Source organism: Notolepis coatsorum, assembly GCF_963971535.1.
Source record: "Notolepis coatsorum genome assembly, chromosome: 3".
NCBI classification, from domain to species: domain Eukaryota; kingdom Metazoa; phylum Chordata; class Actinopteri; order Aulopiformes; family Paralepididae; genus Notolepis; species Notolepis coatsorum.
This window is the reverse complement of record NC_140167.1, coordinates 60,249,010-60,270,298: the sequence shown is the minus strand read 5'-3', so window position 1 is coordinate 60,270,298 and position 21,289 is coordinate 60,249,010. Positions and strand designations below refer to the sequence as shown.

The window sequence follows — 21,289 nt, the reverse complement described above, 5'->3', positions numbered from 1 at the left end:
TTGTCGATATATTCCCATTTTGTTAGCAAGCTACTTCTACAAATAAGAACTGCATATGGTAAGAGTGTTGAGACACGACCAAATAAGCCATGAATACATACCTTATTCACAGCTGAAGTATTCAAATATTAAAGCAGACTATCCAGAATAAGAGGGCACACAATACGAACTGTAATACCTTGATACATGAATCTTTATGTTTAACATATTAATCCTACCTGTTTACATTACCTGGTCCTGACACAGGTAACGCACTTGTTATTGTTTACAAAGAAACTCTTACAGAGTATTGCACAACCATTCCTAATTTCAATTTTGTTCATAGCTTATTAAGCTTTCTCTAAAAGAAGGAGGATGTAATATTCATGCTTTGAATATATCTTTACCATATTATTCATGCTGTGAATATATCATTTACGACAGGCGCGCCAGGCGCACCTTGCTTATGTATACCTGACCAGGGGTCCTCACAGGCAGTTGGCTGCCAGCCGTGAATGGAGTTACACTCATGATGAACGATGCTTACCTTTGAATAAACATATAATTGTTATCTCCTCGTCCTGAAGATTATTCTATTTAATCGAATACGACAGGGGGGGGGGGGGGGGGGGGGCGGGGTTCGTCTCGTTTACATAGGTACATTATACATAGACAGTAATGTTACATCTAGACCCAATGTAACAATGTATCAGCGACCCAACTAACTGCGTGTCTGTCTGCATGCCGAATAAAGACTTCTCAAAGTCCAGTTATTATACTGATATCGAATAATTAATTCTGCCCCCTCCCTCCCTCAGGCGTGTGGCACAGGGCATAGATCCTAGACCCTGGACTGAGACCACGGCCTATGATTTGCAGGTGAAAAGCTAATACAATCATTACTATTATCCCCATGATTTCTGCCATTGTTATGTTGTAAGATAACATATGTATAAAGCCCCCATTTTCTTTTCTTCTTTTCTTTCATTTCTAGCACATGTTCATTCCAAGACAAACAAATGGAATTGACTGTGGGATTTTTATGCTTATGGTAAGATTGTTTCATATTGGTATACATTGGTTTTACCCTTGAATATATATATATTAAGTCTATTGAAGACGCAGAACATTACATATAACTACTGCTGCTGGATGCACCACATTTTAGTAGAGTTAGGAAATTAAAAGCGCTCTTCCCCCTCCCCTTTTTTCAGTACACCCTTTGCATTGTCGCCAACACCCGGTTCCAGTTCACAGAGGTCTGTATTTCCAACCAAGTAAAGGGCCTATGTAACACATATGGCACAACTTGCAAGCAGAGATACTTGTGATTGCAATTACTTAAAAATACCACTTCATATCATTCTCATGACATCATGCCATTGCCTACCAAAACCGCAAAACTTCACTCTGGACTCCGGTTTTCAAAGACCGGGGTTGCAGTGTAGCAAATCCCCGGTTGTGTGTGGCCGAACAGTGCAACTGCGCACATACAATCATGGTTATATTAAATCCAGCGCTCGTGTGGACTGGGCAACTTGCCTGCCATTACGTTGCGTTCTGAAAAGCGAAACTGACCCTGAAAACGAAACGAAAATGGCCCTGTGCTAACAGTCACGTTTTCAGTACGAGAAGACAAGACAAAACTTCTTTCTCTGGTCTGCATCCCCTTAACAATTGTGTGTATTGAGCCGTACTGTATTGTACCCATTCTGCAATCTTGTTGCAATAAAGTTTTCATTCACACTCAAAATCTGTGTTCATTTTTTGTTTTGCATACTAATGTTCTGTGTCTTGAGTCGTACTTGTATTGAAAAACTGATTTTATGTCTGAGGAGAAGACCGGTACTCATCATCTTCGTCTCCACAAAAAGAAAAATGACATGTGAAGTATGTTGTGTGCCAGGTTCAAACAGTGCTGTATATGTACAGTTTATTCCTACTCCTATCCAAGCTCCGGGAGGGTCATCAAAGAGAAGTCGGGTCATCAAAGAGAAGTCGCCTATTCTTAGTCCTTGCCCCACAATGGTGGAATAACAAAAAGAAAAATGACATGTGAAGTATGTTGTGTGCCAGGTTCAAACAGTGCTGTATATGTACAGTTTATTCCTACTCCTATCCAAGCTCCGGGAGGGTCATCAAAGAGAAGTCGGGTCATCAAAGAGAAGTCGCCTATTCTTAGTCCTTGCCCCACAATGGTGGAATTGTCCTAATAAACTAACCTACACTGTAGCACTCAACACTTTATGAACATTGTTACTGAGACGAAAGTTAAGTTTACTCTATTATTACTAGATCTGGTATGTCTAGATGTAACACTGTATGGGTACAAGTTTACTCTATTATTACATGTCTAGATGTAACATTACTGTCTATGTATAATGTACCTATGTAAACGAGACGAACCCCGCCCCCCCCCCCCATTCGCAACTACTTGTCCAGACCACTTATACCCGTCCAGCCTGGCTCTGCGGCTCTGCAGATACCCCCTATTGACAGTGATAATTTTGTGTACTGTACTGTGTAGGGACTGTCCTGCTCCACTAGGGGCAGGCTTTTCTCATTCACTAGGCTGGGGGCGGGGCTGGCTTTTCTCCTCAATTTTCAGAATGGCAGCCATCTTTTCTACCGGAGTTACCTGTCGAACACTGTACAACTCCCGAGACTGGTAAGTTACTTATTAAGGCTATACAATAAATCTAATCATATTCACAATGTCTCTCCTAAACCTGAGGGTAGAGTGCACAAACTCTACATTGGCTTTGAGAGTTTTATTATACTGATATAAAAGTTATAGGTTGTGTTAACTTGTGTATGTGTGTGGGGGGGGTACGTCGCGCATTATTGGCTAACGTTATAATGTTACGTACAGTAGTTGTGTTTGATTGATTGATTGAAAACTTTATTAACAGATTGCAGAATGGGTACAGTACAGCTCAATACATAAAATTGTTAAGGGGATGCAGACCAGAGAAAGACTTTCGTCTTGTTTACATCAGGGTCCCCCATTTTCAATTCATCATAACATATGACATACAGATAGACAGTACTGTACATTTGAGGGGGTTGGGTTAGGACATTTACTATGTGTTCTACCCCATAATGCCCTGAGTGGGAGGGTAGTTTGTTTACCAGTGTTGTGGCTATGTTTGTGAAGAAAATGTTTAAGTAATTGGCTCATCTGGTATGTCATAAATGTATAGATGTAGCAGTACTGTCTATCTGTATGTCGTGTGTGTCATATGATGAATTGAAAATGGGGGACCCTGATGGAAACAAGACGAAAGTCTTTCTCAGGTCTGCATCCTCTTAACAATTGTATGTATTGAGCTGTACTGTACTGTACCCATTCTGCAATCTGTTAATAAACTTTTCAATCAATCAATCAATACATCCAGCTTGCAGTGTGTGTAGTTGGCTTTGAGTTGGCCATCTTATCTAGGCAACATTATGAGTTATATCATTAAGGGTGTGTGTGTGTGGGGGGGGGGGGGGGGGTGATACTAGCTAGCTAACTGAATAATGAAGAATAACCAAGTCATGTTTTTTGTATTTGTCACGTATAAAGTGGTTACTGTATGAGCCCCCTGGGAATGTGCTTCATACAGTAAAAACAAAAAAAAAATAGCAAACAATGAGGTAAAAATGCACAAATTTGGTATGGATGTAGTGCAAATCCGTTTGTAATAGATACAATATGGTGTAGTGTCTAAAGTGAGTGTAGGGTGAGTGTTTGTTTAAAGGGAGTGTGTGCAATGAATATAGCTGGATCGGTTAATGTTACATAGTCATTGAGCATCCTGATGGGAGCCTTTCAATCTCAATATGAGAGTTTTGCATTTAGATGCCACTTATATCCCCCTCGGAGCGTGAGAGAAGCATGTGCTCAAACTGAAAAAAGACACACCAAATAGCTTTGGTCACACAGTTACCATATATATTTAAGCTATAGGTCATGACAGGTTGTATCGTGATTATATCACAGCTAAGGGGCGTTGCTTGGTCCGATGTGAAGCCCCATGACTGTTGAAGCCCCAACAGTCATCTCCCGCCTCGACTACTGCAACCGCAACGCACTGCTCACTGGCCTCCCGGCCACCGCCACCAAGCCTCTTCAACTCATTCAAAACGCAGCGGCCCGCCTGATCTCAATTCTCAAACCTATACCGAAGTCGGCCCATGTCACCCCACTTCTTAGGGACCTGCACTGGCTCCCCATTGCTGCACGTATCCGCTTCAAGGCCCTCGACCTAGCATACCGTGCGGCAAAGGGAACCGCTCCCGCCTACCTCAGGTCAATGGTCTCTAACTACACACCCTCAAGACCCCTACGTTCTGCATCTTCTGGCCGCCTCAGACCTACTCCTATCCAAGCTCCGGGAGGGTCATCAAAGAGAAGCCGCCTATTCTCAGTCCTTGCCCCACAATGGTGAAATGAACTACCCACCCCAGTTAGGACAGCCGAAACACGTCCAATCTTTCGCCGTCGACTAAAGACGCACTTCTTCAACCATTATCTGAAATAATGAGAGAGAAAAAACTAACCCTAACTAACCTTACTGTCATGCACTTGTCCTAATAAACTAACCTACACTGTAACACACAACACTTTGATGAACATTGATACTCAGCTGATAGAGTTGTGCCCTTCCTGATGACTTGTCGTGCAGAACTTGTAAGTCGCTTTGGATAAAAGCGTCAGCTAAATGTAAATGTAAATGTATAATCACAATAAATCACGGCCTGAATTTAACTGTTGCTTTTGTAAAACAATCACCAAATATGGCAATATGACTATAGTTTATAAAGAAAAATTAAACACATTCCAACCATGTGTTGAAATGGCAATAAAGTTTTCTATTCTATTCTAATGCTAAGTAGTAAATAATTCATGAATACTGTACAAGGAAATAGGTCCTACTAAAGAAGAACAGTTAAAATGTGCAGGAAAGGTAAAAAAAAAAAAACCCAAGGGCTTATAAGCGACCTCCCCTCTTAAACCTATATAGGATAACTACACACAAAAAAATTACACATTATGCACAAACACACATGCGCATATCCCTTTCTCATACACACAGATACATACAATACAGCATTATACAACTATTATAATGTTGAAAAAAATAAAAAATAAGACTTTACACAAATACACATGTATACCATAGACTACAGGATTTGTAGTTCTTTTTTAAGCTTACTTTTAAATATATTTAAAGTGGAACATGTTTCTATTCGATTTTGTATATCATTCCACATCACTGCACCTTGATAAACAAATGAGAATTTGGCAACATTGCCCTAATTGCAATATATTCTTTGTAAAAGGTTCTTGAGGGATCCACCAGAGATACGAGTCTGACTCACTCGAGATGTACACGTCAATCACTAATGTGGAAATGGAGATTTTGGGGTAAGTAGTGTCACAATCAAACATGCTGTAATTAAGATTAATTTATTTTAGTTTTTATGTCATATAGTTTACAAGAAGTCTAACAAAGGCAACTTTAATATTATAGGAGTGCCTTCAGGAATGTTTGGTCCCTGGATAACTGGAGAGTGTGTTATCCCCCCCAGTGGCGGCAAAAAGACTTCGACAACTGTGGGCTGGCGGTTTGCTGTGTAAGAGAAAGTTGTTCAGTGACATATTTGCAAGTCATGGCTTTTAACACTGATTATTAGAAGAGTAATAAACACAATATAAATGGGAAAATGTTTAAGTCTATATCTTGTATGAGGTGGGCATAAGCACAGTGATGTAATATAGATATTCTTCATTGTAATGTTATTTAAATGTAATGTAGGTGTGACATATTGTTGGTATTTTGTCACTTCTTTTTATACTCCAAATACTTTCTTGCAGGCAGCAGAGATGGAGGCAAATGGACAAATTATGGCAAATATCTATCTTGGTCAAGAGTTGTGGATTGCCATTCGTATGTACCATGCTGCTTGTCTCACAAGTCAAGATCAGGTAATCATTTAATATTTCAACAGATTATATTAACTATAAATTAAAGGCCCAAATAATTATATATTTTAGAACTCAAGGACTGCAGAACAGGTAAAAAATATAGTCATTGCAGGATTTTGTGTAGTTAATACGGAGACACACTATATTATGAGGAGACAGCACCCTGGAGAAATCTTGAATGGAGACATTTGCAATTATGGTTGCATCACTGAAGCTACTTGCTACAAAACATATTAATTGAAAATTATTAAATGTGATATTATTTTATGTCCAGTAGATTATAATCTAGTTTTCTAGTTTTTTATTTTTTATTGATCTTTCCCCCCCCCCTTTTTCCTCCGATTTTCTCCCATCCCAATGTTAGTTGTTATGCCAATTCCCAATCCCCTTCCTGGTCGCTGCGCACTTACCCCACACAGTCGGTCTGGGAGAGTGGAGGCTATCACATGCTTCCTCCGACACACGCCTAGCCAATCAACCGCTTCTTTTCACCTGGCAGCGCAGACTCTCACTGAGAGGGTGTAACGTGTGGAAGGATCACACTACCCCCATTAGATCCTATCCGCGCTGAGCAGGCGCCCCGACCGAACTGTAGGAGTCGCTGTTTACAACGACCCGGGCCCACCCCGCCAGCTTTCCCACCCTCTAATACTGCCAATTGTATTAGTGTGAACGGCCAGCCAAGCTGGTGACAACGCCGGGAGCTGGATTCGAACAGGCGAATCCAGCGTCTCCGGCGTTGGTGACAAACGCAATCTCCGCTACGCCACCTGACCGCCCGCTAGTTTTCTAGTTTTAAATATATTTTAAATTAATCACAATATTTGCAGTGAGTGGTTGCCATGGTAAACATCTGTAGAAGGGGTCAGGTCTTGTTCGTTTCCGTTATCAAGACAGCGGTGGAGTGAGCAGACTTCTCTTTTGGTTCTTATATAAATACGGTATGAAATACTTGCCAGTAGTCTAGTGAGTCGATGCAAGGCTATTAGCCGAGCTTACTTACAGAGTCCCATGGTCTGCGTTCTGTTCGTATCACTCTGGGTTTTTGGTATTGGCAGAAAGGTTGCTTTAATTTAGAGTAAAAGGAACTCACAGCCAGCTCTGCATATTTAGTCAGGCTCTTTATTTTGTCAATCATCTCTTTTGAAAGCAAGGTTATGGAGCCTACCTACACTATAATACACCTAACAAATTCTTTGTCTTGTTTGTTTTAGGAAGTTGAACCTGACGTAAAGGAAGATGGGCAACTACAAAACGGGTAAGAAACAGATCAGTTTCACAGCGACACTTTCAGTTGTACCTGTAATACAAATACAAGTTGGCTGAAGTAAAAATGTTTGCCCAAACTAATAATAAAAGCTATTGATAATTGTTTTCACAACATGTCTTTTATTTTGGACACAAAATTAGGAAGTATCAATAAGAGTATTGACAAGTATTGGTATCGATAAGCAGTATAGATAGTGGTATTGGTATAGATAAAATACACCCGATTTTTTACATTTTAAAAATACACCAGATTTTTCCGATGGGATGATAAAGACAATTTATGTTATCACTAATTATTAATTTTTTCTTTTATTGTGTATATAGGCCAAAAAACATGATCCAGTGTCACACGTGCAAAAAAGACAACCATACAGAATGTGCTGGTGTGAAAGAATTGTTCAGTTGTGGGTGTGACCAGTTGACATACCGTAGGTGAGTTTAGGTCTGACCGATTAGCTCTATATATGCTATATGCTACTATAGTGCTATTGAAAGTACGCTTTTCAATAACTCCCCAACCTTCAAATACTTTGTTTCTGCCCTCTTCTGAAATAAGCGTTAGTGGAGCAGGGATGGCCAAATAAAATTACCTCTGATTTGTCATTGTTCAGTTGGAAAATGTGCTGTACAACATTTGATGCCAGGATCAGACTACATTAATTCAGCCAGACCTTTACACAATTTGAACAACTACAAATGGGTGTCTTTACCCCTTGTAGTGTGACATAATCAAAGAACAGCGATGTGGTTTCTGGCGAAGACAAAAATATTGTGTAGTCTGATCCTGGCATAAGACAGATGCTTTCTAGATTGAAAAAGATAGACACAAGGCTGCACAAAGTCAGATGGCCACACTATTTACCATATTGGGGGCCTTGTCTAAAGATGCCACAATGGATTGGGATCGTTTCACCCTCTTCTGTTGACTGTGCGAGTCTACTTACTAACAGTGATAATTTTTCAACATATCCTTGACTTTTTTACAGACTGAGAAATGCTGTCAGAGAAAACAGCGTGGTAAGTCTACTGACTGCAGACGAAATAAGGGTATTGTAGATCCAATAAAATATTTCTTCATGTCTGCCATGATTAGAATACTGTTTTGGACTGCTATTGTACATTTGTAAATGTAGGTATGTTTATTTGAAATAGTCTTTTATGTTCTCATGCAGGGAATTGATAGAGACCTGAAAAATGGAACCCTCATTTCTCAAAGAATGTTCCTACAGCAGTCAGGGTTGGCATCGTGTACTGCTTTTTAAGAAGAAAGCTGAATACTCCATTTTTGGTTCTGATGCTGTAAGGATACCTTTATGGATAAAAAACTAATTGACGATAACATTGATTGATTGATTGATTGAAAACTGTATTAACAGATTGCAGAATGGGTACAATATAGTACAGCTCAATACTAACAACTGCTAAGAGGATGAAGACCAGAAAAATACTTGTCTTTTCGAACAAGGGAAGGCGGGGATGCTCTGCTGAATTATTTTATGCTTTATACATTAAAACCTTTTTCAGAACTGACAACACTACTTTAGAATAAAGCTAATTTGGGTATAAAACAACAAACATTCTGTGGGTCCATGAAATCAAGTCTCCCATTCATTGTGGGATCAATGGAGGAACTTAAGACTTTATACCAGATGACATCACAAGTTTAGTAGTTCATGTGCAGAAAAATTTATTGAACTTCCCTAAGCCATGGAAATAACATAATTTAATTCTTAATTTGGGTGTTGTTGCCCTTTAAGTACACCTTGTATCATGATAAATGCTTTGCATCTGACTCTTGTCCTTTTTTTTATCTATCTAGACTGAAGAATTGGCAGACACTATCATTAAAGCTCTCCCAAGCATAAGGAAAAATATGGAGATAGACTACGTGTTCAATGTACTAATGTACTAAGGTTAGAATACATTTCAAATTATATTTTTGTGTCTAGTTAAACAAGGTATGTGTATTGTTTGAATTCCAGATATTGAATTTGTGTTTTGCTATTTGTTCCAAATTAATGGAATATTTATAATCTTATAAAAAATATGGATTATAGGAAATACACTGGTTAACAAATTAGCTGTTATACATCTAATTTGTCTACCGGTATATGCATTAATTCTGATCAATGTTAACAATTATAATTAAAAAGCTATAGGTTAATATACCTTATTATTTGGTAACAAAAACACCTACTAATTACTTGTAGGCACACATGGAATTGTGGAATTTATTATGTGCTCTCCTTGGAACCAAAATCAGTTGCCACATTTTTGCTGTGATTTAGCAAGCAGCATTATGTTACTGGAATGTGCAGAGATTTGATACCCATCCTAAATAATTTGTTTGTATAATAATATTTTGTTTGCCCATCATTTATGAATTGTTATGATATTATTTTGTATTACTAATGTCTGTCCCTCCTTCCCTTAGGCATGTCTTTATATATTGAATAAATATGAAGGCATGAACCGATACCAAGGAGAAGAACTCATCGGAACACCAGTAGCGGCTAGAAAATACAAAAAGATAATATATAGATAGATAGATAGATAGATAGATAGATAGATAGATAGATAGATAGATAGATAGATAGATAGATAGATAGATAGATAGATAGATAGATCTATAGATGGTGGGCGACAGTGGCTCAGGAGGTAGAAGTAGAAAGCTGCTACATGGTAGATGTAGATGTGGTCGCAATAGGGGGGGGGGGGTGATTGTTCAGTTCAGTGATGGTTCTTGGGAAGAAGCTGTTCTGCATCCTCGAGGTGCGGGCATTGAAGGCCCTGTAGGCCTATCGCCTCCCAGATGGCAACAGGGAGAAGAGGTGGTGAGAGGGGTCAAGTCAAAGTAAAAAAAGTCAAGTCAAAGATTTTTATTGCCATGTATGGACGAATCCACATTGGAATACGGGTACATGAGCAAACACTGTGTAAACAGTACAGGAAAAATATGTAAAAACACAGACGGTATAAAAAGGACAAATGCTAAAAATACACTGAGGGTGTATATAAACAGCAATAAGAAAGATGGCTGGGAATTATTTAGGGAGATAAAAGGGGCGACATTTAATGACTAGGCATTCAAGATTAATATTGCAGGTCTTGTTCATGACCGTAGTATCGGTACACCACTTTTCATTCACAAGAAGACAGATCCCTCCTCCTTTGGTTTTGCCGGTACATTCCTTCAGTCGGTCTGAGCGAAACACAGCGAATCCCGGCGGCAGGACTGCATGTTCGCCAGGTAGATGGAAGGCAGTGGAGGCTTGAAAGGGCGCTCGCGGAGTTTGACAAGCACCCCGCCTCGCCTGCCCCGGTGTCTGCGTCTTTGACGGCTCCCGTCACCTGCCGAGGGACATGCAGCGAAGTCCTTGCATCTGAGCTCGGGATTAACGTGGGAAACTTCCCGAACATCGTCGCGGATCTGGAGAAGTAATTCTCTGTTGTATCGAACAGTAGTAGATGTCCCGGACACATACACATTTAGAACGATTTCGTGCGTTTCATCCTTCAGGATGCTGCTAGCTCTGCGGAGGCAGCATGTTCTTAATATGTCATCCAGTGTGGGCAGGGGGAGACCGAGGATTTTTTGGGAGGTGTTTATGATGTTTCATGTTAAATTAAAGTTTTTTACTATTAAGTTGTCACCTGTCATTCCTTAAATACAAGTTTTTTACTATTAAGTTGTCACCTGGCATTCCTTAAAACAGCAAACATTTTCCTGAAGGAATTGTATGGGCTAGCAAGCTGGAAGTCATGAGATTACTTGAATGTAATTCAAGCATATATACCTTTAGGAGTTGAACATGAAGTAGTATTTTAACTTTGGGTGGAATAAAGTTTTAGAAACATTTGGGATGAATACACCTTTAAAGCTATTTGTGGGAATACACATACAAAAATAAAAACGAAAGAATGGAAAAACATGCAGAACTGATCTCTAATGCTGTCACGTCCCTGATGAAGATGAACAGGAGCACTTGGATTGGCAAGGTATTGTATTGGAGCGGACCCACGACAGGATGAAGGATGACAGGATGGGTCAAGCGCAGATGACATTTCAATGGCAACCCCCCCAAAGGAATGCGTGTGTGCTGCCCATCTCACATGTGTTACAAATAAAGACTTCATAGTCTCATTTCATTCATTTATTCATTCAAACTATTTGGGGTTATACGCTTTAAAAGGATTTGGGGAAGACACCATAACACAATTGGGTATTCGAACCTTTAAAACCATTTGGGTGGAATACACCTTTAAAATGATTCGGGAAGACACATTTGGGTATTAGAACCTTTAAAACCATTTGGGTGGAATACACCTTTAAAATTATTCGTGGAAGACACATTTGGGTATTAGAACCTTTAAAACCATTTGGGTGGAATACACCTTTAAAATGATTCGGGGAAGACACATTTAGGTATTTGAACCTTTAAAACCATTTGGGTGGAATACACCTTTAAAATTATTCGGGGAAGACATTTGGGTATTAGAACCTTTAAGACCATTTGGGTGGAATACACCTTTAAAATGATTCGTGGAAGACACATTTTGGTATTAGAACCGTTAAAACCATTTGGGTGGAATACACCTTTAAAATTATTCGGGGAAGACACATTTGGGTATTAGAACCTTTAAGACAATTTGGGTGGAATACACCTTTAAAATTATTCGATTTTAACACTATTTGGGTGGAATACACCTTTAACTGTCCTGCAGCCATTTTACCACTGTACTGTACAGTCCTGCTACATCACTGTCCTGCTAACCATTTGGGTGGAATACACCTTTAACTGTCCTGCTACTATTGCATCACTGTGATCCACTGTACTGCTACTGTATTATAACCTTTAAAACAATTTGGGTGGAATACACCTTTAAAATCATTCGATTTGGGTTATAACCTTTAACACTATTTGGGTGGAATACACCTTTAACTGTCCTGCAGCCATTTTACCACTGTCCACTGTACTGTACAGTCCTGCTACATCACTGTCCTGCTAACCATTTGGGTGGAATACACCTTTAACTGTCCTGCTACTATTGCATCACTGTGATCCACTGTACTGCTACTGTATTATAACCTTTAAAACAATTTGGGTGGAATACACCTTTAAAATCATTCGATTTGGGTTATAACTTTTAACACTATTTGGGTGGAATACACCTTTAACTATCCTGCAGCCATTTTTCCACTGTACTGTACAGTCCTGCTACATCACTGTCCTGCTAACCATTTGGGTGGAATACACCTTTAACTGTCCTGCTACTATTGCATCACTGTGATCCACTGTACTGCTACTGTATTATAACCTTTAAAACAATTTGGGTGGAATACACCTTTAAAATCATTCGATTTGGGTTATAACCTTTAACACTATTTGGGTGGAATACACCTTTAACTGTCCTGCAGCCATTTTACCACTGTCCACTGTACTGTACAGTCTTGCTACATCACTGTCCTGCTAACCATTTGGGTGGAATACACCTTTAACTGTCCTGCTACTATTGCATCACTGTGATCCACTGTACTGCTACTGTATTATAACCTTTAAAACAATTTGGGTGGAATACACCTTTAAAATCATTCGATTTGGGTTATAACCTTTAACACTATTTGGGTGGAATACACCTTTAACTGTCCTGCAGCCATTTTACCACTGTCCACTGTACTGTACTGTACAGTCCTGCTACATCACTGTCCTGCTAACCATTTGGGTGGAATACACCTTTAACTGTCCTGCTACATCACTGATGTACTGTCCTGCTACATCACTGTCCTGCTACATCACTGTCTTGCTACATCACTGTCCTGCTACATCACTGTGATGTACTGTCCTGCTACATCACTGTCCTGCTACATCACTGTCCTGCTACATCACTGTGATGCTACATCACTGTCCTGCTACATCACTGTCCTGCTACATCACTGTAATGTACTGTCCTGCTACATCACTGTCCTGCTACATCACTGTAATGTACTGTCCTGCTACATCACTGTCCTGCTACATCACTGTGATGTACTGTCCTGCTACATCACTGTCCTGCTACATCACTGTCTTGCTACATCACTGTCCTGCTACATCACTGTGATGTACTGTCCTGCTACATCACTGTCCTGCTACATCACTGTGATGTACTGTCCTGCTACATCACTGTCCTGCTACATCACTGTCCTGCTACATCACTGTCCAGCTACATCACTGTGATGTACTGTCCTGCTACATCACTGTGATGCTACATCACTGTCCTGCTACATCACTGTCCTGCTACATCACTGTGATCCACTGTCCTGCTACTGTTGCATCACTGTCCTGCACAGTACAGGACACAAAATGATTTAACTGCCTCTCATCATCACCCGCTGCCCCAAGTTCACCCACATCACACCTGTCCTCTCCTCACTTCACTGGCTCCCTGTTAAGTATAGCACTATTGTAGAGGAGAATGATCTTCCTACTTAAAGGAAAAGATAAACTTACAGAGACTGGACTTTATCATGTAACTTTATTAATAGTTAAAGCCACGGAGAGACAGTTTCCATCTGCAGAAAGAAAGGTCTGACGAGTGGGGTGTGGCCCCACCCGTTTTATAGTCGGATCACAACAAATCATCACATGATCTGACTCCCGTCAGAAGGATCTAATACACTCATACAATCTTCCTGCTTTTATAGTGTTACATAAGCATTCCTTTTCCTGGCTTCCAGAGTGTTCTTCTGGAAACTTACAAGGTTGCTCAATCATACAATTGCTTAATGTTTTACCAGTCAGTATCTTGAATAACAAGTGTCATCATCCAACATCTCACAACAACAGTAGGCTATACATTATACCATTATTATTTTTACAAAGAACATTTTCTACAACACTATATAAAATAAATGTATTATTATTTAAAAAAATTACTTAACTTTTTGTTGTGTATGTTGTCTAATTTACACAACTACATAATATAAGAATCACGGAGATGGAGATAGTGTTGAACCCATGGCTTTAATGACGTACCCCCAACCTGGCACTACATTCATATGACCTGTGCGTAACGTAAGCGCGCCTGACAAGAGGGGTGTAGGTAGACTAACGTTAAGTAGTCCCTGTACTAACTCCATACATTACAGTTTTCAACTATTTTACCGTTTATATGTGGGCCCTTTTGAGGACGATTTGCCCACCGGCACTTTGGCGACCTCTAGTGGCTCGGGTGTGCATATTTTGTAATACAATATATATATATATCGAATTGAAGGCTTATTTGTTGCCTGTCGATAGCGACAAAATCTGACAAAATCCGTTCAGCGGTTCTCGAGTTACATGCCGGTATTTGAGGCTTGTGCAAAGTACACGGTATTGCACAAAATACCACTCCCGACTCTTGGGGCTCTAGTTCCGTCAATCATTTGGTGATCTCGAAAATGATTGTGGAGGGTTGTAGCCAATGAGTGTGGCTTTCCAATGATACCCCACGTGGGGATGTATGAATCTAAAAAACAAAACAAAATGAACGAGCGAAAACAGGAAGAGAAAAACAGCCGAATGAATTGAAGTCTATGAGAAAACTGAGTTTTTCTTTTGTACACAGTTTACCAAAATCACTCCTAATCACTCATTTATCTTTATGAAATGTGTAAGCCATACCACCTTCTGGGGAAATACTACCTCTGGACTACTAACTACTACAGAAAAACTTGAGTAACAACTTCAGAATGTCGTCGTTCAAAAGAGACCAGGCTCATCTAAATCTAATCTACGAATTCCAATCTGGCTTCAGAACATCCCACTCCACTGACACATGCCTTCTCTATTTGAATGACCACATCAAACAAGAGGTGGACGCAGGCAAATACTGCGGCATGGTCATGCTGGACCTACAAAAGGCCTTTGACACGGTCAATCACTCCATTCTGATTGACAAGCTAAAAGCAATTGGTTTTGATAGTCTATCAGTGAGCTGGATGCAATCCTACCTTGAGGGGAGGGAACAGATGGTGGAGGTAAACGGTACCCTATCCCCCCCCCTCACAGTGAGCTGTGGTGTTCCACAAGGAAGCATACTAGGACCGCTACTGTTCCTAATTTATGCAAATGACATGTCGTCAGCTTGTGACTGCAACTTGTTCCTGTTTGCGGACGACTCAGCCCTGCTGGTCTCTGACAAGAACAAGTTACAGGTTGAAAAAACCCTCAGCTCGGAACTAGGCAGAATCTGCATATGGCTCGCTGATAACAAACTATCATTACACATGGGCAAAACAGAGTCCATTCTCTTCGGTTCAAATAACAAACTCAGCAAGACCGACGGCTTCTCAGTTACAGTGGGTGACAATATTGTCACAAGGAAAGATGAAATTACCTACCTGGGGTCCATCCTAGAGGCTAATCTCTCCTGTGACAAAATGGCATCCAATGTAATAAAAAAAGTCAACCAACGAACTCGATTCTTGTACCGGATCTCCTCTCTGGTAAACAAGAACACCCTGAAGACTCTGGCAGGAGCACTCATTCAGGGGTACTACGACTATGCTTGCACCTCATGGTACCAAAGCACCTCAAAGGCGCTAAAAACAAAATTACAAACATCACAAAACAAACTGGTCAGACTACTGCTTGACCTTACTCCTAGAACCCACCTCACCCCTGCCCACTTCGACAACCTAGGATGGCTTAGAGTAGACGACAGAGTACAACAACTTGCAATGGGCCTGGTCTACAAGATACACTACACGACCAAGGTACCCATGTACATGTCAAAATACTTCCCAAAGGTCAGTGAATACCACGATCACAACACCAGAGGGAGCTCCACAAATCATGTCAAACCCAGATTCGGCTCAAATAAGGGACTAAACACGTTTCGCAATTATGCCACATCAATGTGGAACGCCCTACCCAAAGCTGTAAAGGAATGTGGATCACTACCCACTTTCAAAACCTCTCTCAAGGGACACCTACGGGAGACTGCAATTCAACACTGGCCCCTGTAAATATCCTAACCCAATCATTCCAACCCCCTCCAATGTACAGTCATTTACCTAGTATGGTTTTGTCAATAGTTCAATGTACAATTGTGTTTGTTTGTACAGTGTCTCCTCCCCCCCCCCTCAATGTACAGTGTTACTGTTTATACAGTATGCCCCCCGCCCCCCCCCCCCCCCCCCCCAACCACCTCCAATGTAAATTACCCAGTATGGTTGTCAATATCCCAATGTACCCAACCCCCCCCACCCAACCTCCAATGTACAGTTTCTACGTCAAATGTATATACTCCCTTTTCTTGACTCCTTCTGTATCACAAACAGTACTGTATTTGCAAATCTGGTATGTCATAAATGTATAGATGTAGCAGTACTGACTATCTGTATGTCATGTATGTCATATATGTCTATATGAATTGAAAATGGGGGACCCTGATGGAAACAAGACAAACGTCTTTCTCAGGTCTGCATCCCCTTAACAATTGTATGTATTGAGCCGTACTGTATTGTACCCATTCTGCAATCTGTTAAATAAAGTTTTCATTCATTCATTCATTCATGCATGTGCTATAAGTATAAAGTATGTTGTTTTGGTTTGCAAAAAAAGTATGCTGTCCTCAAAAACTAAAACTAAAATGCCCAGGCGGCCGGGTGGCGCAGCGGACTAAGCGCCTGCCCACCGCCACAGAGACAGTGGGATCGAATCCAGCTGTGGTGCTTCCGGGTTGGCCGGCCGTCTATACACAATTGGCAGTGTTAGAGGGTGGGAAACCTGGTGAGGGTGGGTCCTGGTCGTTGTAAACAGCGACTCCTACAGTTCGGTCGGGGCGCCTGCACAGCGAGGGAAAGACCTGGGGGATGTAGTGTGATCCTTCCACATGTTACACTCTCCCAGTGAGAGTCCGCGCTGCCAGGTGAAAAGAAGCGATTGATTGGCTACATGTGTCGGAGGAAGCATGTGATAGCCTCCACTCTCCCAGACCGACTGTAGGGGGTAGGTGCGCAACGACCAGGAAGGGGATTGGGAATTGGCATAACGACTAACATTGGGATGGGAGAATAAAAATTAAAAAAATATCAATAAAACTAAAATGCCCAATTTTGGGGGCCCAGGTTAACCCGTTAACCTTTTACTGCCACGCTACAGAAGGTTAACCTTTCACTACCACACTACAGAAGGTTAACCTTTCACTACCACACTACAGACAGTTAACCGTCTGTAGTGTGGTAGTGAAAGGGTTAACCTTCTATAGTGTGGTAGTGAAAGGGTTAATATGCTATGTTACGTCTACAACTAAAAACATAGGTGTTAAGCTACCACTTCTGACTTCGTCAGGATGATGAGGTCAGCTTCTTTTGCGGACAACCCTCTTGAAGAGGTGAAGAGACCACAACGATGATGATAGACAACATTTAGGTTACATTATAGGGGGCGTGCTTGCACCACTTTTAAACTGCCGTTCAAAACCAGACTCTGAAACCCTTGTGTGTGTGACCTACTGTAACCCTTATCTAATGAAGTAGCACTGTAACTCTATTTCAGACTTGGGTCAGTGTTTCAGACGAGCATGATACGAGCTTGATACTTCCTATCCTCATAGTGCTGCTATCGCTTCCTACATTGGGGTGTTTGGACTATTCCTAAGATACCCATGTATCCCATGTACATGTCAAAATACTTCCCAAAGGTCAGTGAATTCCACGACCACAACACCAGAGGGAGTTCCACAAATCATGTTCCACCCAGATTCGGTTGAAACAAGGGACTAAACACGTTTCGCAATTATGCCACAACAATGTGGAACGCCCTACCCACAGCCGTAAAAGAATGTGAATCCCTACTCTCCTTCGAAACCGCTCTCAAAGAGCACCTACGGGAGGCTGCAATTCTAAACTGGCCCTGGTAAATGTCCACGCTGGTCTGCATCCCCTTAACAATTGTGTGAATTGAGCCGTACTGTATTGTACCCATTCAGCAAACTGTTAATACAAATGTCAATCAATTCAGTCAATCAACCAATTCCCCTGGTGGTTATGTGTTGACTTCATAACTTCCACAATCAGTCAGATCCTATTATGTTTTTTCTGATGGAAATAACTCTCCACACAAGTCCACTAATGAATAAATGATGTTTCCCTCTAAAGTTACAGTGACATGATGAGTAAATACCACAGGCATGGCATGGTCCAACACCTAAAACCACAAACCAGTCAAAATACTGGCCAGCCCCATAATAAAAACAATGGTGGTCATGGTCATCATCATGGCTTGGCTTGGTGCAGTCAGAGACGTACTGGGCCCAGTCGCCCCAGTTCGGCATCTCCTAGGAATGAAGTGGGATGCTCCACCCATGCCCAGATAGGAGCTGTCACAGGTTTACAATTTCCGTTTGTATCTTGGTAAATTAAGTTATACTTGGGATGTGTTATCTGACACAGCTTTGAAATGATGTATTTATTTTTAACCTAACTGAAAACTGAACGTGTGGCACATTTCTATAAACCCAATCACACAATGTACCCCAGCATGTGACGTCATCAGTCTGGCCTGGCACAGATGTGCGTTGATGTGCTTCCAACTGTCAAAACAAAACTTTGTGGGAAATATCGTGAGCATGCAGTCTGGTCGGTAAAAGATCATTGGTGTGTCTGGACGCACCCCTCCCCACTCCGTGAACTCGTCACGCTTTTAATTAGACGGGTCCCGCCAATTACCGGGAAATGACCGTCTCGGTGTATCCCTCGACATTTTAAAAGCAGGGACAGAGAGCAAATATCCTACAGGAATAGGACAGAACTGGTTGTCCCAAGGTAAGCCACGTTTATTTTCTATTATTATTATTTACGTTTTTAATTATTATTATTATTATTATTATTATTCATTATTTATTTGTATTTCTTACTTACCGATTCGGAGTTGCTTACTTTATGAATTCTTAATCACTACGGTCCTATTGGAAAGTTGAATAACGTGTTGATAAGGCGTACAATTATTTGGATGTATTTGTTTGTTCTGCTATAGTTAGTCTTAATCCACAGAAGACCCTTTGAAGATGACTCCACAACTGTCTGTCATTCTGCTGCTTTGTTCCTGTACATTTACTGCTTCCCAGAGTGAGTAGGCTATAGCTTTCGCGAATAGCCAGGTTGCTTCCATAAAATATGCAGATGTACAATTACAACTGTGTTCAGAGATATTGTTATTGAAATGTAACCTATTTTTCCAACATTCTGTAATGTCAGAAGTGTATCCATACCATACAGCCATCAAGAACAACATGTTTATTGGAGGGCTTTAAGAGGGTATCATACTATCAAGAGGTTGTTGTGCTTGAATGCACTGATTCATATTATTTACTTAGTTAGGCTAACTAGTAAATTATTTACTAGGAGGAAGATATTAGTCAGTGTGTCATGGTTGAGAAACAGATCCCCATGTTGTATTAAGAGATTGCATTTAGGATGCCAGTTATTTCAACAAAGATACTATTCCATAACACATACATTCATGAATGTATTATGCTCTGTAACTTTTTTTAAACACATTCTATCTCATAACACCAGACTAAATTACAGCCATGATGGGGATAATTTCTAATTTGATTCATTTCAACAGTAGAGACTCATTATGTTAGTATATCCTTGTGTCAAGAGCTCACTCAGTCAATTTGAGTCAATTAATCCCTTGGTTAGTTTTTAATGATGGGGATGCATATATATATATTTTACATCTGAATTACATATTGCATCTTTAAGTGTTAAGTTAAATATCTTAAATAATCTGGTTGTTTATCATGAATAATATTTTTTTCTTGGTTGGTTCTTGGTTGTCATGTACAGTTATTATTCTTTCCATAGACACATGCAAGGGACGCTGTGGCAGTGAATATTACAGGGGTTACATGTGCCAGTGTGACTATGACTGCCTGGCTAATGATGAGTGCTGCAGAGACTATATAGGCCAGTGCACAACAAGTAAGGCTTTTATTATTGATTATGTTGTGTGACCTATAGTATAACTATAGTATATAGTGTAATGTACTGCTGTACATTTTTGTACACTTGAGTACATTATATACCTTACTTTATATATCCCAGAAATCATGAGGAAACTTTGTGAAACTTTGTAGGTACAGTAATCGTTGATGGGCAATATTGACAACAAACATGATCAACTGATTTTCCTTCCCCCATTACATCTTTTGTTACTTATAACTACTGATAAACAGTACTCATATCATCCACACATTAATTTCAGCCGATCCCTCTTCCCCAATATATCACCCATCAACTGGGGTGATGCAGATCTGGGGTAATTGGGGACTGCGGATGAAAACTAGCATCCTTGCTAAATCCGGTGTATTTACACTGCATTTATTTGTAGTGTCCAGTAATATGGTAAATAAACAAATAAATAAATAAACTTTGGATGTGAATGATTATTATGCAGTTCCCTTCTTGTGCTGATGCCTGTGTGTGTGTGTGATCCAGGGGACTCGTGTAAAGGTCGGTGTGGAGAGATCTTCAGGAGGGGCAGGCTGTGCAGCTGTGATGCTGAGTGCACCACATACAACCAGTGCTGCGGCGACTACAAGACCCACTGTGACACAGAGGGTGAGTGTAATCAAACACTTTGATCGGCACGATTGCGTGAGGTATGTTAGGGATGGGCATGGTTATTTGAATATTTGAATATTCAACTATTCAAAATGAAGTAGGTATTTGACTATATAGCTGATGGTTTGGTTTGTGTCGACTGCACTGATTCAGCTACTGATTTTGAGTGTTTCTTTTCTACTATATTCAACAAATTTGGTTTCCTTATCTATTTGACTAATAAATGGAAAACAGTCGCAATTATGCTTATTTATGATATAACATGAAGGCAAGGATCACAGAACTCCTACAGGATGGTCCCTTGCACATCAGAGAGCATGTATAGTGTAGCATGCAGTAATATGCAGTAATCTGCATCACGGCATCACTTCATCCTTGACAATACTTTCTGTCTCTGTAATTCATCACAGAGACAGTCGGAACGGCCAGTCCAACAGCGCCACTGAAGCCTAATTCATGCCCTCATGTAT

The 21,289-nt window shown here is 40.5% G+C and overlaps 1 protein-coding gene across 1 annotated transcript; it reads left to right on the top strand.

The window, feature by feature from the left end:
- The first annotated feature begins 2,600 nt into the window (after positions 1 to 2,600).
- Positions 2,601 to 9,878, top strand: LOC311224480 (uncharacterized protein). The gene is made up of 9 exons (XM_084309495.1): positions 2,601 to 2,647; positions 5,308 to 5,392; positions 5,499 to 5,601; positions 5,843 to 5,953; positions 7,168 to 7,211; positions 7,547 to 7,654; positions 8,209 to 8,239; positions 9,042 to 9,135; positions 9,657 to 9,878. Exons 2-8 carry the CDS (start codon positions 5,352 to 5,354, stop codon positions 9,132 to 9,134), a joined length of 531 nt encoding a protein of 176 aa, XP_084165621.1. The 5' UTR covers positions 2,601 to 2,647; positions 5,308 to 5,351; the 3' UTR covers position 9,135; positions 9,657 to 9,878.
- The last annotated feature ends 11,411 nt before the right edge of the window (positions 9,879 to 21,289 follow it).